Raw genomic sequence first — 27302 nt, 5'->3', positions numbered from 1 at the left:
TCGCTTTTTAAAAATTTACATTTTATGGTGTTTTATAAAAAATAAAATATGGTAATTTATTAGGTTTCTTTGAATTTCCCTTAGGTGTTGGAAGGTATAGGTTGAGCAGGTGAGAGCAAAAGGGGAAAATACTTGATGTGAGTTTGCCACTGTGAAGAGACCTGAAAAAACTTCACCCCGTTCCATTCAACCCCGTCAACGATTACTTTAAATATTAGTAGTAATAAAAATATGTTACTTTTTGACAAAGAATATATGAACAATTCAACGTAATAAATGTAAAACAATCGATTATAGACAATCATTAAACTTCAATATCCCTCTGGTAACGTTTAACGTCTCTTCTTCAAAGGACCAGAACTTTTTCTTAGGAAGATTAAATTTTCCTTTGGAATCCCAAATTAAAAGGAACCGACAAAAAAAAATGTTTTTGATTGCCTAAGCCCTCATTACTGATATAAAAGAAGATAATATAAAGAAAAACCTTTCAAAGGATGGGTCAAACTCTTGGTGGAGCAAACTACTAATCTTTGCACGTTGTTTTGGGATAGTATATCCGAGTTTTCATTTATCTTGCTTTTCTTGCCCAAATTTTTGACTTTGTAAATATAAATATATATATAAGTTAGTCGTAAATTATTGTATTTACAATAATAATATTCTTTATGAGGTCATATTCGTAAAAGGTTTACATGATAAATATGTAATTCTTAAACATTCAGTAGTAACGAGAGTGTCTTTTCGCGGCGTTATATAGTGTCCCAATAATAATATCGCGGTGACACCATGTTCGTATTTTAAAAAGTGTCGGGTCCATTACAGGTAAAAATGAAATTTTTGGCCGACCCTCTTCAATTTTTCAAAATTTTAGCCTTGTAAAACATTTATATTTTTGGAGATATTCGGGTTCAAAGTGCCAAAAATAAGGTATTTTTACCATTATCTTCTTTCACTTAATTACAAAACTACATAATTCTAAATAACAAATTTAATATCAAAATCACGTTCAAAGATTCTACATTTAAGATAAAAAAAAATTTTTTTGATTTTTTCAATTTTCTCCCATTTTATTTAATATTTAAGAACTAAAAACAATTTTTGGAAATAATATGACCTTCAATTTTTATAAAAGATTTAGTAGACATTACTAAACTCTTCCTTTATATTTATAAAAAAAATCGGTCTGGAACACGGCAAGCTTCATTCTTAAACCCAAAAAAAATAATTAGACAGTGAAGAAATATTTTCAAGAAAGGGATGTTATAAATTAGTTTTTAATGATTATTATTTTTAACTATTTGGTATAATTTAAAGGTTTATTCATCTTGTAAATGAAAATAACAATAAATCAGTTCAAAAAAACCATTAAAAACTGATTAATGTATAATTTTATACAAAGACACCCCCTTTCGTGAAAATATTTATACACTTTTCATCATTTTTATCGATTTTGAGAAAGCTGGCCGCCTCCCAGGCCAATTTTTTTTCATAAATATAAAGGAAGGATTTAGTAATGTCTATTAAAATATTTTATAAAAAAAATGAAGGTCGTAATATTTTCAAAAAATATGTTTTAGTTCTTATATATTAAATAAAATGGCCAGAAATTGGAAAAATCATTTTAAAAAAATTTTTTTTTAAGTATAATCTTTAAATTTGTTATTTATAAATTTAGTTTTTAAGATATAATTGAATGAAGGAGCATAATGGTAAAAATATGTCATTTTTACCACTGAACCCTTCCGAAAATATAAATGTTAGTAGACTAAAATTTAGGCTATTTAGTTAAATTAACCTTTCTTGGATTACCAAATTTTTAAAAAAAATCGAAGGGGGTGAGTCGAATTGTGGTTGATTTGTCATGGAATGACCCATCATGTTTTTTTAACAAATTTTATTGGTTGATTTAATATACTAAATTTAATTGTTGAGAATTTGGGAAATAGAAAAAAAACTAGATTTTACGAGTTAAGCTTCCTACTTATCTCATAGCATTGAATTAGCCGAGGAGATCAAAATGGCACAGACTGAAGAATTTATTTTTTTAAAAATCTAGCTCAATTAATTGGAATAATGAATTTTATTACTAGAGATCGAGACAAATAGGGTTAGATTTTTATGATTAATATAAATGATTGCTAATATATTATGCTAATAATTTACATGTTTGTTTCTTTTCTTTGATACCGCAACGTAAGGTTAGCAAGTTGTTAGATGTCGGGGCCGATTCCCGACTAACCCTCATGTACTGAAAGCGGGAACCAGCTTTAATGCTCCGCTTGTGTAAACGTTCCTTCCGCTCCATCATCCCCATATTAATATTTTCTAACGAATCGGGACAAGCTTTATCGTGAATAATTTCTGGATTTTTAGGGATTTTGCTATTCAAGTCTTTGTTCCGAATATTTGTTTTGTGGTGGATAACGTTGTCTAATCGTTCTTCTAATTTGTCGAATTGTCTTTCAAATTTTTTGTTGAAATTACTTTCGGGATTATTGCAAGAATTATTAAGTTTTGGTTTTGTTTTGGGATTTTGGTTAGCGTCGAAATTTGTATTACTTGAAGATGGATTTTCGTGAGAATAATACCAATAATCCATGTGGATGTAATTGGGTTGGTGAAAGGTTAATTCTAAAGGCTGAATATTGACACATGTCAGTTTTGGCCTTTGGTAAAAAAAACATTTTTTAATTTCTAGTTAGTAAAAATGATTCAAATATCATCCCCAATTTATATAACTACTAGTTATAATTTTAAATATAAGCATATGTCCAATTTGTAAGCTAGATTTAGTATACGTTCATTCAGCTTCCTTATAAAAATATTTCTTTTTTAGTTATTTGCAATCCTTTCTTCATATTTCGATTCACAAATCTATTTATTATATTCCCCTTAATATTCGTTTTCTTAATTCCTGCAATCTGTCTCAATCTCTCCCTACTGGGCTATTCCAAATACTACCCAGCTAAAATTATTTAGCCTCCATCATTTATTAACTTATATAAACCCCCTTAAAAAACCTTAGAAATTATGAATTATAATAATAGGCATGGCCCATCAGATTATCACTCTCAAGAGTTAAAAAAAATCTCCTTAGACCCCATTCACAATAGGAGGCTAATCTTCGCTTCCTGTATCTCATGCTGAAAGAACATAAAAATTAATAATCACATAAAATATTCGTCAACCTTTTGCTCTCTCCTGTAGAATTTAAAAACGAAATAAATATTTAATAATAACGTACAAGCATTACTTATTATTATTACGATTTGTTGGAGGGGAAAATTGAGTATTCTTCTTAGGGTGATCTTCTAGGTAGCTTCCAGTTGAGGAACTATAATTGTTGAAACTCATTTCGTCGTCCACTAGGAAGAAGTGATCCAAAAAAAAATATATTTAAGAAACATTGATAGTCAAAGTATTTGAGTTGAGAGTAGTGTTGTTAAATGACCCAATTTTAGGTCGATTTTTTAAAAACGACCCGATTAAGATTTTAGCCAAAATAATATTATGTATAAGCCTCGAAATTTTTCAAACATAGGTTTAAACCTTTTTGCCGTCTATCAGCAAAATCTTCGGGCTTACACGATATCATTTTATCTAAAATCTTATTCGGGCCGTTTAACAAAACTAGTTGAGAGATTAATTATATTCAAAAATATTTAGAAATATCATATCCTCTCTTTTTCCTCTATTCTTTCTTCCTAATTTGTGTAACATCTACACGAGAAAAGTATTAAGGGTAGGGCAATTACTCGATAACGACATGATAGGGTTATTGTCGATATTAAAAGATTGGGTTGGGTCCTTTTGCGAACATTTTTTGGACTTTGATATGAGAGATTTGACCACGGAAGCGTTAATCCTATCGTTGAAGACCATTTTGACATCCTTTTTTTTTCATCAGAATATTATTTATTTAAAAAAGAAATTTTATTTACACAAAATTTAATATATTATAGTAATGCTAATGATCAATAAAAATATATAAAATAAGTAAATCGCTACCTTTTCAAGTTCTTAAAAAAAAGAAAGAAAATGAACAATGAACAATGACGGGCTCGAGCACCGTGAAGAATTAATTTTCTACAAGCCCGACCCGGTTCGAAATTTCTTTTGGCCAGCCTGCGGGCAGGGCTGAACCTACCTCTACTTAATATAAAGTATTCCTTCGTTAACAAAATATTTCATCATAAAAACCTTCGTCTTATAAGTTAATTTTTTTTTAAAAAATAAATATATACAAATATAGAAATCGCATTTATAAAGTATCCAAACCTTTTTGAGTTTTCGATTAAGAGTCAGTTCAGGTTTTTTTTTAAGAAACGGTATAAATGGCTATTACTTAATCATATGTTAAAGACCCCTCTCGCGTCCCAGTTATTAACATTTAAACGTGGGAAAATCTACAAATCGGGACCGAGAAAGGTAAAACCCGAGAAATTAGTGCGCACAAATTGAGCATTTCAAATGCTGCGTTGCAAGCGCAAATAAGGCATTTTAAATGCTTTTGTGCATATTGGTAAAATTACAGTATTGCGTTAGCAACCATTTAAAAAAACGCAAATAGGTTTGCTTGTTCATTTACTTTTTTTTTTATTCTTCGCTTTGTAATATTATATACAAATGTAATATAAATAACTTACTTATAACCTAAAAAGGAATATTTAGAACTTATAAGAAATAAGAAGGCAGACGATAATATAATTTTCAAAGACAAATACTTTTTTTTCAAAAATCTTATTTAAAATTTTTGATAAGACGGATATTAATAAAAAAGGCAACCTCAATTTAAAACAAGAGACGCGTTACGTTTTTTTTTATTAAAAAAATTACGGCAAAACGTAAAAGCCTCGATTTGTGTGCACTTATAAAGATATTTATTTATTTTGAAAAAACATTAAAAAATATACGTTTAAGAAGGGAACGAATATTTGCGTCGATTCCGCCAATTCGTGAAAGCTTATTGGAGGAAAAATAAAATGAAACGAAAAAAAAAAATTATTTTTTTTATTTAACAAGAAAATTGATAATTTTTAAAACATATTAACTATTTAATAAAATAATAATTTGAAGAGAAAAAAAACTTACTGATTTTGGTTAAAGTTTAACATGATTTCTCCCAGAGGAACATAGATTCGGCGACTCAAATCGTTTAGGTAATCGAAAATGCGATTGAAAACTATTTCCATTTCTTTTGTAAAAAATAAAACAAAAAAATTATATATAAATATTTAAATCATGAGGGAAAAATAGGATTTTTGCGTGCGCCTCTATACATACCTGAAATTATTTAGCGAGACTTTTTATTTATAAATGTAATAAAATTTATTTTCCTATGCCAATAAAATAGAAAAAATTTTTGCCAATCAAAAAGTAGAAAATTAAAAGCCTAAAGTAGATACAGAAATACATTTCTTTAAAAAAACCAAAAGCATTTCCTAGTGACATGAAGTGACGTTGATTAAAGTAACGCCGTTACTTTTTTTGAGGAAAAGGAAATTCATTCGTTACTTTTTTCAAATAACGAGTAACGTCTTTCTTTAATATTCGAGTCACGGTAGCGTAAAATTTTACAAATATATTATATTTTTGTTTTAAAATATATTTATCAAATAATTAAGGCCGAGTTTATAAATTCAGATCAACCCATCAAAAGGTCTTCGTTTTTTTTTATTTATCAAATTTTATGTTGTTGTTTTGAATAATTTTATCACAGTCAAAGGAATGTTAATCTATTTAGTAATTGAATCAATTAAATGATTTGTGTCCTAATTCAAATTTTTCAACCTCGATGTCCAGTTACCAAATCTTTAGAAAAAACATATGAAAGTTAAAAATATATACTCAGTCGAAATTCTTGTAGAAATAAAAATAAATACAAAATTCGATGAAGATCTGAATGAAGATTTTTGACGATGATTCATTTATAAAAAATTTGAAAATATAAGATCATTTTTTAAAATATTTTTAATAAATCCAATTAAAATTTTAATTTATTAAATATACCCCTCCCCATTCTCTGAGTCAGCTGACTATCTGATCAAAATTGTGAAGATCAATTGTTTTTAAAAGATAAAATAAATTATTACAAACAAAAAAAACACTTATCTTATAATATACTCTTATTTTTGTATAATTTTATTTTTTATATCTATGGGGGGAAAAAATATTTTTAAAAATTTTATATATAATATTTAGCATTTTTTTTAAGTGACACAAAACGCGTTACTTTCTTTTGAATAGCGAATAACGCGTCTTCTTTTACTGTAACTAGTAAAGCGTTATTTTTTTTGAAGTAGCGTTTATAGCATTAGTAAAAACAAAAAATAAAAATTATAGTCAAGACGAAATATTTAATAATTCCTGATTTTTTCCCCTACTTCTTACATTTGCGTAGATCGTTGTGAAATCCTTTTTCGATATCTCTAACTGAATCCTAAGAAGAAGAAGAAAATTCAAAAATCAATATAACAACTTAAACAACATCTCATTTGTTTCCGATAGCCTCCGATACTATTGGTTCATTGGGACCTCAAACTTTAAGACTATTAAAAAACGATTGGTCAAAATATTACGATTAAAACTGGGCGACCCATAAGAGGGATATCAGCCATCATCATAAAAATCTTTACCGAAATTATTATCGTCGGATTTTTCTTGCGTCTTTTCAGATGACTCGATATTGATTTCCGAGCGAAAAAAGGTGTGCCATTTGTCATCACCAAAGTATTCCGAGTATTTGCCGTCGAGCCGACACATCATATCGCAAATCGACGAGAATGAGCAATAATTTTCGAATGATGTGTCTGGAGCTGATAAAAATTATTTTATTTTATATATTTGAAATTCTTTCTCTTTTTTTTTTCCTTCTTTCTTTGGGAGAAGCAAATATGAACAAACTAACATGGTCTATAAAAGGTTTAAAAAATTATAATCCCGAGCGAATAGGTATATAATATTGCTGTTTCTAAGAGATGGTTGTGGTAGGGTGGAGGGGGGGGGGGGGGGGGTATAAACAAATTTACCACTTTACAGCATACCCATTTAAAATACCTTCTTTAAACAAAATAATAAATCTTTATTTATAAACTAAATATGATTTATTTTGATTTACGATATAAGGGCACCAAGGCGAAGGCCAATTTGTTCTGTATTTCTCCGTCCTTACCCCGGAAGCACTCGGTAAAATATCTAATGAACGAATGAAAAGTGCGGTCATTTCCTAAACATACTACAGTGTATGTTGGCATATTCTTATATTCCTCGTTGTAATTGTTGTTATGGTGATGAACGGCTGCAGGATTCAAGGCAGAAACGGCTATTTTTGGCACTTGGGTTCGGCAACTATGCATGTTGTCGTAAACCTTAGAGATAAGGAAATTGAAGAAAGGCTTGATATCGCAAGGGAATGAAAGTTGGAAAGAACACATGTTATTGAGAAGGTACTTTTCGTGAAGTAATTTTGAGCAAGCGATGTCTTTGTCAAGCACAATCCAGACCTTGGAATGATCCGATATTAAATCTTTATTCCTGCCCAAAAGCTGTTCCTCGAACATTTCAACGGTTAGCGTGGATTTTGTTAAAGTATTTTCGTTGAAGGAAGCGTTAGTGGAACATCTGCTCATACCGGCGACAAGATGATTAAGGTGATGAGATGCGCTTATTGGAGTTAATCGTTTGGAAGAGGATGTATTTATCAAGGACTTTTTAGGCGGTGCGGAGGAATACTTTTTTATGGCAAACCGGTTTGTCTTTTTGTCCGTCTTAGTTTGTTCATGCGTTGTCTTATCCTTGGACGCCTCTCTTTCTGGATCGGATAATATTTTTTTGCATCTATCAGAGATCTTTTTGTTAATGTTGTTGTAATTATTTAGTCGGCGATAATCGGATATATCAGTATCGGTTACTGTTTCCTTTTGGCTTACATCAGATTCCGGAGTCAGGAACGAGGGATTTTCATTTTCCTGCTCCTTTTTTGATTTGCCGGTTAAACTTTTATTGCGATCCAAAAATTTATAAGTTGCGCGTTTGTTAGCGGATCGATTTGAATCGTCAATGTCTTCCTTATTATCGTCACTGTAGGAGTCCTTGTTAAATGGGCAAGAAAAGGATTGAGCTAAAGCAGCCGATCCTTTGCTCAAATTCAAAAATTTGTCTTTTCGACGTTTGATTGAAAGCTTTCTACCTTTAATACCGACATCTTTTGTGTCTAAAGGTATTTCGTCGATGTGATCTGTTATACCAGAACTATCTTTGGCGCCTCGAACTCTATGGTCATTGAAGACAACTTTGAGCATGCTATCACAGGCCTCACTTATTTGAGTGCTAGTACCTTTACCCCGTGACTTAAACTCCGTTTTTTTCTTGGCTACCTTAGCTGCTAACTTGATTTTGTCATTGAGCGTCATGGTTCCTGCAGTTTTTGAGTCGGTCATTCCAGCGTCGGCATTGATATCATTAATTATATTAGTTTTAAAATTGGAGGCACCTTTGACGGTTTCAAATAATGGTGGATTAGATTGATTTTCCGACTTTAGTTTAATCGATTTATCAGTGAGAGTTTTCTTGATGATATCCAGCCTGACATCTTGGGGCGAATCATTATTGGTCATCTTGTTGTGCTGATTCTTAAGTCTGTCTACGTCCAAGTCACGTGTTTTGGCTATCTGCAAAGCGGCTAACAAGAATTTAAGATTATTTTTGCTATTAACATTGACGATATTGCTACGTCGATGATGTTTATCATTATCGTTCAGCATTTCTTTGTCTTTGTATTTATGGTTGCCATTTATTAGATTGGGATCGGTATGGGAGTGGCCATAATTATCATTCAAAGGAACACGGTCGTAATTGTTGGTATCGTCATTATTATGGTGATTATGATTTGTATCTAAATTATCGTGACCATTAAAGCGAGATTTGATTTTGGTGACGGTATTACTAGAAGACCCGTTATTTAACAAGGTTTTGGTTGTGGATATATTGTTGGTATTAGAGGGGGAAGAAAAAAACGGGAGCAGCAGGGGCCTTTGTGGTGGCAATGAATGAATGCTAAAATTGTCCATGCGTCGAAAGTCGGAATAACAAGCCGAAGACGAAAAGCGACGGGCAGATGCACCCGAAGAACCTGAGGCGGACGTGAAGGAAGAATCGGACGATCCCGATGAGGTCAACAAAAGGTCGTCCACGTTAAAATCGTCTGCTTCGAGTTGGTACTCATTATAATAATCGTCGAATTCATCGATATCTTCTGCCATTAACTCTTTTTTTTTCGATTCACCACTAAAAAAAAATTGGTTAAAGGTTAAGAATTATTAATAAATATATCTCACCCATTGGAAAATAACTCCCCATTCTTCCGCGTGATAATCCGCTGATCCATTTCGATGAGTCTAGAAGAACCACGCCTATTATGATGTACCCCTTTGCGCAATATCATATTCATCAGCCGCTTTTCCAGGTCTTTGATATCGAATTCTTTCCTAAAATTTAAATTCCAAAATCATTATTTGGAAGAAGAATGGCGGGAGACGCTTCAAGCGAACTCATAAGAAAATACAAAAATAAAATTCTTCCAAGTTATTTTGTATATCCAACCAATAAATATGAAATAAAGAACCATATTATTGTAAAAGGGAAAAGGGGTTATTTTTTTAAAAAATAAATAATTGAAATTGAAAAAGTAAAATATAAATCTACCTGCCTTCCCTGATATTATTTGTCAGGACATTATTGTAGGTGCTAGAACCGGAAGGGTCATCTACAATCAACGAGGGATCCAGAACTTTCAATTCCTTAAAAAAAATGTTATCAGTATTTTTATCATTTATTTATCAATTATGGAATTTATTAATCCCTTCTACTCCCCCCTTAAATTGATTAATTTTTCCTTAAACTTCGCCTAATAAATATGATGATTTAAATTACGATGTTTGGAAGGATATTATTAATAGACGTGTAAGAATAAAAAATAAATCTCTTCAAATTATCTCACTTATTGTTATTTAATAGTTATGTTTTTTTTTACATCTTCGGAGACTTTTAGTTTTTTCAGCAACCAAACCAGCTTCTTTTTTATATTCCGCGGAATTTGCTACAAAAAATTAATAAATATAACTTGGAAGTGAAAGAAATTAGAATCATATTATTTAAGCTTTAAATGTCAAATACTACATATACAATACCTGATGCTTTCTAAATATGTCATTAACGTTCATATTCTTAAGATGATTCTTGGAAGGGGCCGAATTTTCGTAATTAATATTTTCGTCTTCAAGCTCGCTGCCTCCTTGGTCGGTGGTGGAATATTCTAACCCACTCAAGTCGCTCTTTTCTTCGACTTTGTTTTGATGAATGAAAAGAGAGGGGAAAAAATTTAGCGATAATTAATTTTGAAGATAAAATATGAAGTGCTGATAAAGTTTAAATAAAAATGTATTATTATGACTAAACTGATTTCAACTCCTAAAAACAATTCCTCGTCAACGCCATTGGCATAGTTATCGTTGGCGATAACGTCTTGGCTGATGGAATACAGAAGATTCTCGCTGCTGACCCGCTGCACCCCTATGATGGCAAGCGGAGTTTGACGGTCGTCTCCGAGGAAATTGTTAACGTCTTTTTTGGTCGGAGTCACTTTGGACCACCCGACGACGGGGTAAAGTGGTACATCGCCAGAGAAAGGTTTTTGGTCCGAAACCTTTATTTATTTTAAAAAAGTAACTTGAAGAGTTCCAAAAAAAATGGAATGATGAAAAAAAATATTTAAAAAATTTCCAAAGACACCAACTAATTATGTCGTATTTGCCTATTAAAGATTGAATACTGATGTTCTAGTTCTCCAGCCATATGATTATATTTGTTCATATGATATAATAATTTATTAAATGATTGGCGTGTAACATTTCATTTCTTCCAAAAAAAGAGGGTTCCCTTAAAATCATGAAGACAATTATAGTAAACGAAGGAATGTTTAAGTAAGGCTTCGATTTACGATTTGATAATCTAAGAATAACTAATGATTTATTTGGCAGGAGATTTGTCGCCTTTTTTTTAAATAGTATAAATATCTAATTCTTCACTGCATTAGTTGCGGAATTGTATAAATTAAGATTTTAAAAAAATCTTACTTATAAAAAATTTTTTATAAAAGATTTTAAAATTTAAGCAATTATTTTTTAACGATGTCAAAGGGAAATATTTACATATAATTACTTATTTATATTTATTATTATAATAATGAATAATTTTTAGTTCTATAATAGCTTTAGTTCTGAAATAATAAGCAATACCTACCTTATATTTTAATAAAATATATTAAGTTCAACAGTATCAAACCTTTAGAATATCCAAATTTCAATCGTCATTATATTTAATTGTTTTCTTTTTTTTCCTTTCTCTTTCTATCTTATTTCTTTTTTGACCAAATATTTTCAGTTTCAAATTTAAATTGCAAATAATCAATATCCATTTTTTTAATCCTGAACCCTAGATAATCCAGAAATTGAATTTTGTAAATCTGGCCCGGCCCGTAATAATATTATATTAAAGTGAAAAAGGCGTAAATTTAATTAATTCTAGGGTCTAGGGTTGTATTTTCCCCAAGTTATCGAGCCCCAGCCCCCAAAAAAATAGATCGGCAAATTATTCCGCGCCGACTTCCGGTTTAAATCTATTAATAATTCGCTGTAAATATCATATTATGTTTGTTCCCGGTTTAATTTACTTGAGATAAATTGATGAATGCCGACGCTAGCCGCTTGTAACCCATGATGGTCTTGTTCCTGTATTTCTTGCGGCGCTGGAGCATTATTTGCAACGTATTTGCGTTTCTTTTCACGTAGTGCGAATACTTTTTATCATTTATCCCAAAAAATGGGTGAAAAGTTAATAATAAATGGCGCAGAAGAAGTATTAAATAAAATTGACAAATTAGCACATCTTTCCTCGAATATCGGGACAAACACAATTCAACATCTTACTACATCTATCCTAGCATATTGGGACATATCCGGCATTTTACTTCTTCCATTTATTTTTGATGTAAAAGAGTTTGTTTTGTTTTTGTTAAAATTAAAATTAATGACGAGAATAAAAAAATAAGATATTTAACTATTTCTTGTTGAAACTAATTTTACATTTTAGAACCAAAATCCATTTAAAAAGATTATAATATTTAGAAAGAATCGAGAAGTATTATAAACATAGAACATTTACGGTGACGTAGATTGACTAAACATCAATCATAAAAGCCGAGAAACAATTCTTTTTATTTTATTGCCAAAGGATTGAGGGATTTTCCTAGAAGACCTTTCTTTCTACAAATTTTATTGAAAGGTTTTAGATTGATTTTTTTTGCAGGCCTCTGGTTTTGGTTACAATTATTTATTAAGAATTGGGCTTTTCATTTTAATAGAGCGGGGTAAGAATTAATTGAGTTATTAATGTATTTATGAGGTATCTCGGGGGGGGGGGGGGGAGTACTCTTTTAATCAACATACAGTCAATATATCCATCACTCATCTGGGTGGCATTATTAAATATCAGGAAGGTACCTCAAAAGGGTATACATTATTAGTCAACATATATAGTCAGTATCTATTAGACATGGTCATCCTTATAGCTTACCTTAGTTAGACATTGCCTGCACAAAGAAAACAGCATATCGATTATTACTTATTTTAAAAAAAAATTAAATCCAGTTCGGTATATAAAATGAGGGCTAGAATGAGACGATGATATAAAATATGATCCAAGTCGAAAGAGAATCCTTACTCTATTTTTCAGCGAAATTTTAACTCTTGTCTAGGGGTAGTTCCGGGCTTAGGGGGGTTTAGAGAATGATGCCCTATCTAGGTTATGCCATTAGGCCATATAAACCCAGTATACGAATGGCAATTTCGTCAAGTGGTCAACTTTAAAGAAATTTTTAGGAATTTAGAAAAAAAATATATATTTCAAGCGCATATAAAATGGTTATAAAAACTTCGAACGAGAATTTGAGCGACAGCTGTATATCGGTATTCAAGGGACATCGAGTATTTATTTCGTCCGATCTCAGCACCCGTTTAAAACCCTGTAATCACGCGATAAAAATATAAAAAAATTTCTTATAGCATTACTTTATTTATCTTTTTTTTTAAAAAATAAATGAATATTTCTTTGAAATAAAAGAAGGTTTAAATATATTTAAATCTCAATTAAAATTTAAAAAAGTCAAAAAAAAAATTTTTTGACATTTAAAATTTTATCGCGAAAAATAAAAATAAAATAATTAAATGTCAAACATTTTATTGTCACCAAAATTTTGGACTTTATTTCTTAATATCGTTTTTATAGAGATTTTAAAAAATTTAAAATTCTAAACAAACAAAATATCACAAGATTTTGTGATAAAAAAAAAGGGATTATTTGAAAAATTCTTAATAAAAAAATACTTTTTTTTAAATATTTTTAGTCGAATTAAATTTTTATTTTAAAAAAACTGGAAACTGGTGGAAAAAATTAAGAAAATAAAAAATCATGGTTTCTTAGGTTTGAGTTTTTCAAAAATTAATAAAAATAAGTGAAGGAATAAAAAAAGAAATGAAAAAGAATGAATTAAAGAAAAAGAAAAAAAAAGGAATTTAATTTTAAAAAAAATGAAAAAGGAAAATTAGAAAAGGTTAATCGATGAGTATAAAAAGGTGCGTTTTCGTTAATTAAAACTAAAAATATGATAACATATCAAAGTGCGAATTTAACCTTGGAAAATAGGAAATTATAGATTAAAATCTCGAAACAACAAAACTATTTGCTACTTTTTCATTATTAAAAATAAAAAAAATATGAATATTTTATTTTATATTTTTGCCACAAAAAAAAGAAAAATATTAATAACATTTGGACTAGCTAAAGTGCCAAAATATAAAATGCTTAGTTAGTTAGCTCTCGAAACGTTTAAATTTATCCTATTTTTATTATTTATTTCGATTTTTTTTTAAAAATTATTCTTTCTATTCATTTCAATCCCATCTCTCCGTGCATGCAATCTTTCCATTCCTAATTTCTAGCTTTTACTCAAGGTCACGGAATTTCTTATTAGGCTTTCTTTTTTCAAAAAAACAAAAAAACTATAATTTAATTATAATAAATAAATATTTTCTTCTTTTTTTTTATCTTCCAATTTTAAGAACATTGTCACGTTTTATCCATATTTAAAAATCTTAGTAATAATTTTAAAAATTGAAGGAAAACTTAGTAATGTGACTTCATAAAATAAAAGAAAAAATTTTATCGCATTAAAAAAATAAAGAGGTTTATATATTATATAATTGAATAACATAAATTTTCGATATCGAAATTCGATAATGAACATGGGTGGAAGGAGAAAACATAAAATATTATTAAAAAATAAGTAAGCCTAGGTTAGAGGGGCCAATTGGCCATTTAATCCAAGTCCAGTTTTGATTCGACTCTAAAAAAAATTTTAGGCAACTATTTGGCGCGAATATGACTCACGCGACGGATTTTTTTTTGCACATGCTTCCTTACATGGATCTGGTCGTACCAAAACGCGCGATAAACCCGGACAATGTTATCAGTTTTATATGCGATATAATATAATATCGAGAAATATATATTTATTTATTGCTAAAAAATGTTTATAAAAAATGGGGGTTGGTTGGAGGATCATCGATAATATTTAATATGATTTTCCATCTATTCCCTCGAGGAGATTCTTGTTTTATATATATATTAAAAATCGGATGGGGCTAATTGAGATGGCCTTCTAAAGACGCTGAAATCGGGGCGAACCTTTTTATAACGCGTAAAAATTATGAACGAGCTTGGCTAAATATTAGAAATAGGCACCAAAAAAAAGCGTTCAACAAATTACATTCACCATTATTTTAAATTATTTTTACCAAAAAAAAAATTTATAGTTTTTGTAAAAATGATTATTTTCGAATTCCTTCGAAAATCTAATTAAACTCTCTTTTTTTTTAAGAAACAATAATTCTTAAAATTATATTCCTCCCCGGGGAATGGGGAGTTTTAAAAAAACAAAAATGTCAATTTTTTTATTGGCCAATTAAATCGAGATAAAATGGGGAATGTCCGGCAATGCGAATACGAGTATAAACATTATATTCATTATTTTATAAATAAACTTAGCATTTATGGGTATGCCTTGTCAAGACAATATCTACTTCTTCGAGATATAATACTTGATCAGGCGAATTCTACGATTTAATGGTCATTTTCCTTCTATGCTTAGGCGATGAGAACAATTGTCCGGGGCAAAAAGATCCGAGTAAAAATACCCCAATTTTCAAAAAAAAAAATTAATCGCCTTTAAAAGGCTAACATTTTTATATTTACCCTTTTACAAAATTTTTTTAAAAATTGGTGGATTTTTATCCGGTATTCTTTTGACCAGTGTTGCCAGTGGGTCATTTTGTCCAGGACATTCTTGCCCGTTATTTCGAATTGAATTTTATACTATATTTTTTTTTCTTCTAAGTAACAAAATTAAATGTCAGTTTAAATATTTATTTTTTTGTTATTTAACAAAGGGTTTTAATTATCAGAAGAAGATAATAAAAATAATCATATATAAACAGGTATATATTTTTTTAAATATTCTGATGATTGTATTTCCTTTCCTTTAATTTTAAATCTTATTAGTTTTTTTTAATTATAATAAAAGATCATAACGAATAATATAAATTACTATCATCCGGGAGGAGGGTAATGGGAAAATAAAAATTTTAATATGAATATGGAAGGGTAGGAGGGGGGTGGGGCTATAGTTTTTACAAATAAATATTCTTCCTTTTGTGGGAATGACAAATTCTCGAAAAGAAACCAAAAATGGTGTAAAAATATTAGGAATTTAGAGTGCTGTCCAGTCTAGTGATGTTAAATCGTTCCATTTGAGCCGCCTCTAAAATGATTTAACCGAGATTTTAGCCTCTCCGAAAACAGAGGGTTCGGTTTCAAGGTTCGAAAAATGGAGGATAATAACTTAAATAAGAATATTCATTTGAAGGAATTTAAATTAGGTGAACTATACTTAAAAGCAAAACAAAAAGGTTTAAAAATTGATTAAAGATTTGGGGGATATGGGTAAGGTGATATTAATATATATATTAACCGTTTTTTTAATCATATTTAATTAATTTCCCTGTCAAATCTGGGAGGTCATGCTATTATAATTAGAAATAAATAACAGCATTTGCATATTTTGTGTTCTGCGAGGTCTGGTTAATGTCAAACCTCGCAATTATGGCATGTTCAAAAATTAACATATTATCGATAATATATATACCCCCCCCCCTATCCTATCTGAAAAATAAAAATTTCGGTCCCATGACTTAGATTTCCAGATAACCTTCTTTGGTATTCCCTCAACTGAAGCTCCCTTCTAGTTACGAGCCTGAATATACATTTTATAAAATCGAACTTTTTTTTGTGGGTTAGCTTTAAGTTCTCGGGTTAAATTTCATAAAGGAGGATGGGCTAAGGGTCTTAGTGTTGTTTAAACTACTTAACTTTAGTCGACTATAAAACAGGGTAGCCATATTTTTATCCAAAAATATTCGATCAATCTTCAAGTTGAGACTTGAATAAGCCGTACCATTTGCGCGGCCCAACCCTGATAGGGTGTATAAATTATTTTTCTACGACTTTGGTTTTTTAAAAATAAATATATACCTAATCGGCATTTTAAAGATCGTTTTTTTTCAACGAATAGATGAAATCCATATATAATGACTTTTTCTAAGTGAGTTTGAAATCACTACACTATCTCTTCGACAGGTGGATGGTAATTCCCTTATTTTTCCTTTTGCTCCTGTAAATCTATATAATCTTCGCTCTCTCCCTGGCAACATACTTAATTGCCTGAATTTGGGACAGAGAAAATGAGAGATAAAATGATACACATATAAAATATAATTTTCCCTTTTAAAAAGTATTCTTTATATTTTGATTATTGAGTTATATCTTTGTTGCTTTTAATAATTTGATCGATTTATAATAATGATTAGTCGAATAATTAATTTGAATAATATTTTAAACTATAAATATTTACTAAAAATAGTAATAGGAAACATGATAATTGAATGAATGTGATATATTGTTCTAATGATAGTATGCACACAAATTGAGCGTTTACGCTTTGCCGTAATTTTTTAATTAAAAAAAACGTAACGCTTCCCTTGTTTAAATTGAGGTTGCCTTTTTATTAATATCCGTCGATTCAAATTTTAAATAAGTTCTAAAAAAATGAAGAATTTGTCTTTGAAAATTATATTATCGTCTGCCTTCTTATTTCTTCAATTTCTAAATATTCCTTTTTAGGACATGAGTAAGTTATTTATAGTACATTTTATATAATATTACAAAGCGAAAAATATAAAAAGTAAATGAAAAAGCAAACCTATTTGCGTTTTTTTTAAATGGTTGCTAACGACAAACGGTAATTTTACCAATTTGCAAGAGTTCATTTGAAATGCATTATTTACGCCTGCAAAGCAGCGTTTGAAATACTCAATTTGTGCGCACTAAAATGGAGATTTAAAATATTTTGTGCGCACTAAAATGGAGATTTAAAATATTTTGTGCGCACTAAAATGGAGATTTAAAATATTTTGTGCGCACTAAAATGGAGATTTAAAATATTTTGTGCGCACTAAAATGGAGATTTAAAATATTTTGTGCGCACTAATGCAGATTTAAAATATTTGCCCTAACCCTGATATTTTATTTTAAATTAATCATGATTATTATGTAAACAAGAGCACTAAAATGGAGATTTAAAATATTTGGCCTAACGCTGATATTTTATTTCGAAAAAAAATTTAAGCCAGACCCGGCCCGGGCATAATTTTTTAAAAATATACGGAAGTCTCCGATTTTTATTACTAACTAGCTTGTCAAATGACAGGTCACGTGATTAAAATTAATCTCCTTCAGTTAAACCATAATCTGGTTCGGTTCGACTAAAAAAAAAGAAAAGAGATAATAATAATGGTTTCAGATTATATATTTTTTTTGACATGAATTATATAATATTAATTAATATTATTTATGGATACTTATTGTAACTATATCTAATTAAATATTTATGTAATAATTTGATGGATTAATAAAATAATGATTTTTTTTTATCAAATTTTCATCATATTTTATTTTATAATGAATAATATTTTATTTTTATTTCAATTCTCGTGTTATATGAAAAATTATAATTTATATTATATTTATTTCTTAGTATTTGAGATAAAGAGCAAACTTAACAATCGATAAATTCAGTTGTGAAAAAAGGATATATTATATAATATTAATTTTTTTTTATATGCGAAAGTGCTTGGCTAGAATATATACTTAAAATAGTTGAAAATAAAAAGATATATCCTCCCTTAGGCGTGACCTATAACTAAGCAAAATGATCCAAAAAATATATGTATTTTTTTCTTTTTTATAGATCTTAACAAATTAATTTGTGTTGAGAAGGTGATCAGCTTAATTTCGCCTTATGAGGGCATAAATGTACCGATTATCGGTAGCCGATAATCATCGTATCAATCATTATCGATGACAAATAAAGAAAGAATGAAGGAAGGAAGACTGGCACACTAGTAATTCGATTTTTTGCGGAATATACAAGTATAATTTATTCATGGTGCGGAAATAAAAATCTATTTAATTTAAACTGCATTTTTTTGGTTCAATCATTAAATTTTTTTCTTTTTTGAATAAATAATTTTTATTATTTATTTTAATATTGTATATATATTTTTTAAAAATAAAAATTGTTTAATATCCGATTTCGTATCTATCTATACTCTATTTTTTAGTATTATTTGATTTTTCGAAAACATCAATAATTCGGGAGTGGAATACAAAAAATAGTAGGGAATGAACTTTGGAAACCATCTTCGTTTTATGACCAGCCATATAATAATAATAAAAAAATAATAATCTATACCTAAAAAAAAATTGATTTTACTTATAAAAAAAATACTAATTAACCAAGTATATAAACTCAAAATTTTTGCAAGAATTATATATTACGACAGAAATTTTAATTTTTTGCAAGGGTGAGTGGTAGTGTTGTTAAACGGCTACCTCAATATTTTAGCCAGAAAAAATATTGTCTAAGCCTAGATATTTCGATAATATATGTCTAAACCCTTGTTCCTTCAATGAGTAAAATCTTAAGGCTTGCATAATATTTTTTTTGTGGATGAAATATTGAGTTGCGGTTTAACAACACTAGTGATTGGGTTCATAAATTAAAATATTATAATTTTGGTAATATTTTAATAAAAAAATTATAAAGCAAAGAAAATCGTAACAACGGTAATGCATAAAATGTATATTAGGTCAAATGGTATAATTTTTTTTATTTTTAACAATCACTAATTGTAAGTTAAGGATAAATATCTAATTATAAATATTTGCTCACCTAAAATTCTACTTTTTTAAAATAAAAAAATCTGATTTAAATTTTTTTTTAAAAAAAAGTTGGATTTAAATCAAAAAAAGAACCGTTCGTTTCTATATCAACTAAAGTGGTATGGTGCATCTTGCCAGGTATTTGATTGATTGGGTTTTCAACGCACCCAATTATCTATTTCTCCGGAAGTAGATCAAGAGGTAGGAATGGAAAGAGTCACCAAAAAGGTATATCTGGAAAATATGTGGGGGATTCTGCGAACGTTAAGGGCGCCGAAAATAGGTGCAGGGTTTTAAAAAAAATCAGAGGCATGTAGTTGGCCGCTTCGTTTAGAGCACTGAAGGCATATCAACTTTCCATCAAATGACAGAGCTTTTAATATATGAGACATCCCAGTCCTTAAGGGATTATCAATTTTTCTTGAGGATTAAGGTTTAGAAATTGCTTCCATCTTTTGAGAAAGAGGAAACACATATTTTAAAAAAATCATTTTGTAGGCATGTTTATCTGGGTGACACTTTTACCCCATTCTTATATAATGCATTCTCAGGCAAAGTAATCAGAGTTTCAGACATGAATATCGATTGAATGGCTAATGAAATTATGGAAAAATGAATAAAGTTTAAACTTTAATTATATGTATATATATATATATATATAAAGTTTAAACTTTAATTATATGTATATATATATATATATATATAAGTTTAAACTTTAATTATATGTATATATATATATTATATAAAGTTAAGATAAGAATTGATTTAAAACTATATTAGCATTAGCCAATAATTTTATGCATATCCCAATAAAAAAAAATTATCGATGTAATCTTTGCCATTATTTACTCATTCCACTTAGATAGCCGTTAGGTTATTAAATAAAACTTTATTTTTCGTCATTTTCTTATAATTGTTTTTTTTCAATCAAATGTTCCCGCCCCCTCTTTACAAAATTAACTTATAGATATTATCGGCAATTTTTTTTCTAGACCTTTTTATATATTAATTTATTCATTAATTCAAATCAGAGACCTGGAGGCCTGACCATAAACTCGGTCCCGGCCGTATTTTAATTTTTTTAAATGCTATTTATCTATTCGATATTTTATATTTTGTCAAAAAAAATATTTTTTTTTATTGTTATATGATATATTTAGCCATTTTTAGTTACATAGCATCGTTATCATAATGACTTTTTTTTACAAAAACATAATGTTCTTTTTTAATCTAATTGAGTTGGATAAAAGATACTATTGAAAAAAAAATCGCTAAAAAGTAATAGATCATGCTAAAAGGCTTCAGTCGATTTTTTCTTCTTTACTCTTTACATTTCAAATTTATTAAAATTAATTTACATTATTTTTTCTTTGTTCGGTTTCTTTAAATTAATTTTTTTTAAGCTTTCTTTTAAAAATTTAAACGACAATTCTGATGGTACAATTATATTTTTTTATAAGGATAAGAGTAGATCTAACGTCCATCCCGGAAGAGAAGGAATGGTCCCTTCGAAATTATAGTCTTTAGGGGTTGCGATCTATCAGAGAAAAAAAAAGTATCATACAATGATAAATATAACTGAATAAATGAGCCTTAAAATGATAATTTATAAAATTTAAAAATATATTATGAATGTATAACCAACAAAATGAGATCAGTCATACGGATCATCGGTAATCGGCAGGCATCAATTTAATTTCGGCGATAATGGGATGGGCCTCGAAAAAGTGGCATCGGGTTAGGTACACGCATAATAATATTAAGAAAAAATTCCCACTTAAAAATTTTAAAAAAAAAGTAACAATCGCTAGAAAATAGGTAATTATTTGTTCATACATATTTTCATAATGAATAATACTATTATTTATATAATTGTAGTGATATGTAAACGTTTATTAAAAAAAAATTATTATTAATAATGGGATGGATGGATGAATTAAAACTTGCCAATATATTTTTTAAAAAGTCCCAATCGTATATTTATCACAAAATTATTAAAAACGAAAAAAAAATTGGCCGTGAACGCTTTTTATTCCTCGTACGTGGGAATAGAGTCAGCGGAATTCCCCAGGAAAATAAAATATGGGTCTTGAGAATTCGACCATCCCTTAAAGGGGAACTTAATCTTGTTCGCGTCATCAAAATACGACGATCAATTTAAAGTTCCTGATAGTGCAGTTATTACATTCATTTGTATCAACCCGGTCATTCCAGTCATTGAGTTTATATAAATGTTTTTTTTTAAGAATTAATTTTGTTTAAATGGCTCGATTTAACCAAAAGAATATAATGTATAAGCCTCGGGATTTCACTAATAAATGTCCAAAACTTTTCTGCCATCCATGAGTGGAATCTCCAGGCTTGCGCTATGTTTTCGGCTAAAATCTTGGGTTAACCCCTTTTAAAAATCGGGCCTTTTAACAACCACTATTGAAGATGGTAAAGATTTTCTTTAAAATAGGCTCGCCCATAATCCGGATATAAAAGTACGAGTCGGTTTATGTCGGGTTTCGGTCAATTATCAGCTGAATATTGGATATTGGCTCGGCTTCTAAACAGCGGAAAATAATCGAGAAGATGATTTTTTTTAAAAAAATTCTAAATTTTTTTTTAAATATTAACCTGTAATTTAATAGCTATTATCACGCCTGTCAGGGCCTCTCCATCTACTTCCAGCGCTTTGAGGATCTTCAAATGATTCACTATCAAAGTACATATCCTTTTTTAAAAAAAATAAAAATTCATGATTATTATTATGCAATTTTTAGTACGAAATGAAATAAAACCCCCCACCATACTAGACGGAGTTTATATAAAAAGTAAAATTAGAAGAAGAAAAAAATGAGTAATAAGAAAAAATAATAAATCTTAAGAGTTCAAAAAATCACTCTGACTTTTTATAAAAGCTAATTTATATATGCAAATAAAGCAATAAAATTCACGATATATGAATGGAAGAGGGAAAAAAAATAAAGACATAGAAGAAAAAAGAATAAAGAGATTAAAAGGGGGGGGGGGGGGGGAATAAATATTTTTGATGGCAAACTCAAAAGCTAAAAGAATAGAATATTTATTTATTTTTGTCTTAAAATCAGCGATAGGCGCAACTTTAGGGAAGGGGCAAAGGAAAATCCTTTCACCCTACCCCTTAGAAAATTTGCCTGTTCTCGTAAATATCATTTTAAAGAGATTTAAAATTGTTTGGTTGGGTATTTTGAAATTACAGACCAAACATAGACCGATTTATGGCAACCCATCAAGCCCCGGGGGATCCGGGACGGGTTCGGACCTCAATTTTGAGTTTTCGATTAAGTCATTGTTAACAAAATTTCCGTTAAAATTGAGTTTAAAATACCATACTCGGGTCCATAACCCTGAGTTTAAGCCCCAATAAAAAATGCAACCCCCCCCCCTCTCCTCTCCACAAAAAAATGTATGCATCTATATAGAGAAACGAGAATTTTTAAGTATAATCTAAGTAAAAAGTTAATATTTTTATAAAATAACGACTATATAAAACCAAATTATAAAATTTATGGGTACCCCACCCCTCCCTTTGGCAAAATCCTGGCTATGTCTTATGAAATCATGCCAAATAAAATTTCTTCCCACTCATTTCCCTTAAATCAATCAATCAATCAATCAAATAATCGACTAAATTTATTTATTTTTTTTTAGTAGGAAAATTAAAAATTCTATTTTGTCATATCGCAGAATTTTTTTTTATAAAAATAGGTTTTTAAAATAAATTAATCATCTAACTTTATAATATTTCTATATTTTCTTTTTCTTCTTTACATTCACTTTTATTTTAATATCTATTTCAATCGATTGTTTTTTCTTTTTTTTCGACCGGGAAAAAAAAATTTTTTCCCATATTTTTTTGACACTCGCAGTATTGTTTATGGCATTTCGCGCCTTTGCCGTCATAGACACAAAAATATTTAATTAATAAAAAAAATAAGTCATGAATAAATCAATATTTTCCTCAAAAAAATTATCTAAATATTAGTGTTGTTAAACGGCTCATTTTGAGGCTATTTTTAAAAAAAAGCTAACTCAATATTTTAGCCAAAGAAATATTTCCAGATTTCGCTAATAGATGTCCAGATCTTTGTGCCATCTTATGAGCAAAATCTTTAGGCTTGAATAATATTTTTTCTGGATAAAATATTGAGTTAGCAGTTTTTAAAATTCAGCTCGAATCGAGCCGTCTTCATATATTCTCATTTAACCGGTTAATCTGCAAAATCGGACCCGTTAAACTCGGTCCATGGGCCGGATTTTTTCCAAAAATTATAACGGGTCGGACAGGATCTGGCCAAAAATTTAACCAGTCGGTTAGGCAATTCATACATTAAAAAAAATAAACTGGCCAAACTTCACAAATCTCTGATTTTTCGTAAAATTTGTTAAGACCAACCCAATGACATATAATGATACCCTAGACAGAAAATGCATTCATTAAAAGTGTACATCAAAGAAAACAGCTGGGGAAGCCATTACCCATATCATTATTAAAAATTTTAAACGAGAGAACAATTTATTCCTATGTCTGACGCAAACTTTGTTAAAGAATTGTCTGATCATCGAGATAATAAGGAAGCAAGTTATCAATTTAATAGTAGTTTTTAACATGGGTTAATAAAATGGCACGTTTGGATCAACCCCGCATTAAATTTTGATATATATATTTTTGGAATTTCAAAGCCAATATTTTGATATATTATTTTTTTGGAATTTCAAAGCCAATATTTTGATAAGTATCATTTTTAAAAAATAATAATAAATTACAATTGTGCTCATCAAATCTTTATATTTTTAAGAGGATTGTCTAACAAAAATATTAAATCTTTAAATAAAATAGTCAATTCACGAAAATAAAAAACAAGCTATTTATTTATGATATAAATCCATTATTTAATATATATATACAAGTCTAAACCTATCACCGGGTTTGAGTTAGAAAATTTCTTCGATAAAAAATTAAAACATCAACGTTCCGGGACCGGCAAAAAAATTTAAAGGGCCGGGTAATTCGTGCATAGAAAATTATCTGTAAATTTATACGTAAAAATATCAGGATGGGTCTTGCAAATCTCTGATCGTAAAATTTTAATAGGTTCCTTGAGCATTAAAATTTTGATATATATATATTTTTTTTTGGAATTTCAAAAGCTAATATTTTGATTTTGACTAATAATATTTGAAAATAAATTACAATATGATAATTCTTTGCATTTTAATATCTGTCTAACTTAAATATAAAATCTATAAATAATATAGCATATTCACATATAAAAATTAAACAATTTATTTATGATATGATCAATGACACATAATAATACCTAGACTGATGATGCATTCATTAAAAGTGTACATCATTGAAAACAGCTGGAGCTACCATTTTGATTACCCATATCTTTTTTAAAAATTTTAAACAAGAGGCCAATTTATTCCTATGTCTGGCGCAAACTTTATTAAAGAATTGCCTGATCATCGAGATAATAAGGAAGTTATCGATTTAATAGTAGTTTTTAACATGAGAATAATTACTATGTGTGTTACATTCAACGACGCTTTCAAATGCAATGCATCGTCAGTCTAGGTATTATTATATGTCATCGGATATATTGCAATTATAAATTAGCAATACATATACAAAAACAATTACAAATTAACAATACAGATACACAATTGATTTAACGATTGTTTTAGGAATAAATAGCCCTAGAGTAGATATAAGAGTCTTAATTGTCATTGAAAAAGATAACCGGATGAGTCATTTTTAAAAAAAGCTAACCGGTCTGGTCCTAATTTTTCAAAATTTCACCGAGCCAGGAAATTTGTAAAAAAAAATGCAAATACAAATCTTTGATACTGGTATATGTCCTATTTTCCCATTGTTTTCCGTTTTATCCCCACACTTTCCCGTAAAATTTCCGCTCCGGTAATTATGCTTTTCCGGGAAATTTACATACCTCGTTTTTAAACCTGAGCTGTGATGATGACAAAATAAATATCGGGGTGGGGGAGGCTGTCTCCAACCTTATTGAACCTAATATCATCGGTTAAAAAACAAATAAACAATAACCATTTTGTATTTTAAATCGTCAAAATGTTTTTTAGCTAATTTGTATTGATTTTTTTCTCAGTTATATATCATATTTTAATAAATTTCATTTGTAATACAATATTTTTAAATTAATTTTTAAAAAAAAATTTTTATTTTAATATACTATTTTAAAAAAAGTTAATTAATATTAATCGACGTTTAAGTGTAGACAAAAATGAGTGTCAAGGTCTCCTTGTAGATATTTTGGTCTTAATGTATGATTTTCAATTTAAAAAATCCATATTTGGTCTAATATTTAGAAATCACTGTTTTTCTGAACAATACTTTTTATATTATTTAGTTTAAATAATTAAATATATTCATTTTCAAGTATAAGGGGATTGAAAATCATTTATTTTGGGTGGGGGATGGGGAGGGGGGGGGGGTAATTGCCCCTCCCACTTCATTGTTTTAAGGTATCAGATAATAAGGCAGAAAAACTTGGTACCAATGTTTATAAGGAAAAATTATGTAAATTTTAAAACATACACAAGAAAAAGGTAATATAAATATTGATTTACATAGCATCTTACATCTCAGTTTTAAATTCTATTGCTAAAAAACATTTTCATTTTCAGAAAAATGAGAAAAGAGTTGCCAAATGGCACACTTGATTATATTTTTTTATTTAATCTGCCAATAATATTTATATTTTATTATAATTAATAGTGACCTGTATGCCTGACCCAAAGACTGGCCACGGTATACAGCTTGAGCAGTATTTTAATTTTTTTAAATATATCCCTAATAATATAAAACTCGGACCATGCTGAAAATTTTTTGGAAAAAAAACAATCCAGCCCTGTCCATGCAAATGGTACCTCTAAAGGTTTTTGCTAATTAATATATGTATATATATATTAATTTACAAAGTAAATTCTTTATATTTTTTAAAATTGTGAGCAAGGACTTAATTTTTGGGTGAACTATAAACATTAAAATAAGAAAGTTATTTAGTGAATAGCAATAAGAAAAAGTAATTTAAACTAATTTGGTATCAGATAACAGTAGTATTGATTAAATTAAATTAACAGGTGGTATTTAATCCTTCTAAGTTGCCTTAAAACCCAGTTTAAACAACAATTATGTTACCATCAAATTAAATTATTTATATAATTTTAAAAAAAACAATCAAATACAGGTAAAAATAGAAAGTTAATTATTAAACTAAACATTAATACCAAAATAAATAAAAAGAAATATTATTACAAAATATAATTCAAGAATGATTTAGATGTTGAATAAAATTTATAACAAAAATATATCATGAATAAAATCTGAAAACATAATAAGGAGTTTTTATTGGATAAACTGCTTAATAATTTAAATAGATATAAATAAAATTCTAAAACATAAATAAACATATTTTATTATAATTCAAACCTGGGAACACAATAGGGATTATTCTTATTAGGCTCAAGAGCAGATAGCAACTTTGTTCGAATATTAGAACTTGAAATTTCTTTCGTGCGCTGAACAATAGTTTTCCCTTTTTCCATTAGTAAAGCTTTTCATTCATAACAACACTATATCGATTTCAGCTGTAAAAGGTATGAATGAATGACGAAACTTTTCCAAATTTAAAATTTTTAATTTATAATAAAATCAAAGTCAAATTTTTAGATTCATGTTTACAATATATATTTTTAATTACAACATTTATATATGAAATTAATTATACTTATGTATCATATGATTGTAAATTAACGATATTACTTTAAACCCTTTTAGATATTTT

General features: G+C 28.7%; 1 protein-coding gene across 2 annotated transcripts; it reads right to left on the bottom strand.

The window, feature by feature from the left end:
* On the bottom strand, positions 1–27121 carry LOC135929975 (uncharacterized). 2 transcript variants are annotated; one of them, XM_065466732.1, is made up of 18 exons: positions 26948–27121; positions 22072–22168; positions 12989–13078; positions 11729–11854; positions 10456–10702; positions 10188–10342; positions 10031–10096; positions 9703–9797; positions 9336–9485; positions 7118–9285; positions 6636–6815; positions 5092–5194; positions 4914–4962; positions 3756–3891; positions 3254–3365; positions 2164–2666; positions 485–598; positions 1–205 (listed from the first exon to the last, which is right to left on the bottom strand). In XM_065466732.1, exons 1-18 carry the CDS (start codon positions 27061–27063, stop codon positions 81–83), a joined length of 4632 nt encoding a protein of 1543 aa, XP_065322804.1. In that variant the 5' UTR covers positions 27064–27121; the 3' UTR covers positions 1–80. The 2 variants fall into 2 exon arrangements, with proteins under 2 accessions (XP_065322804.1, XP_065322805.1); XM_065466733.1 differs by lacking the exons at positions 22072–22168; positions 26948–27121 and adding an exon at positions 13290–13314 and having other exon boundaries at positions 2–205.
* Positions 27122–27302: the final 181 nt, after the last annotated feature.

The sequence above is a fragment of the Gordionus sp. m RMFG-2023 genome, chromosome 5, assembly GCF_954871325.1.
Source record: "Gordionus sp. m RMFG-2023 chromosome 5, tfGorSpeb1-WG-v2, whole genome shotgun sequence".
NCBI classification, from domain to species: Eukaryota; Metazoa; Nematomorpha; class Gordioida; order Chordodea; family Parachordodidae; genus Gordionus; species Gordionus sp. m RMFG-2023.
The sequence above is the reverse complement of the archived record's forward strand: the minus strand, read 5'-3'. Positions and strand labels throughout refer to the sequence as shown.

What these genes read in the sequence shown, in the direction of transcription:
- LOC135929975 (XM_065466732.1), bottom strand. Translation starts at nt 27,063, where the DNA reads ATGGAAAAAGGGAAAACTATTGTTCAGCGCACGAAAGAAATTTCAAGT. An exon ending in CATTCATCAATTTATCTCAA is followed by an intron (nt 10,703 to 11,728) that starts GTAAATTAAACC and finishes AAATAAATAAAG; the next exon opens with GTTTCGGACCAAAAACCTTT. An exon ending in TATTCGTTCCCTTCTTAAAC is followed by an intron (nt 3,892 to 4,913) that starts GTATATTTTTTA and finishes TGAAAAAAAAAG; the next exon opens with GATGTCAAAATGGTCTTCAA.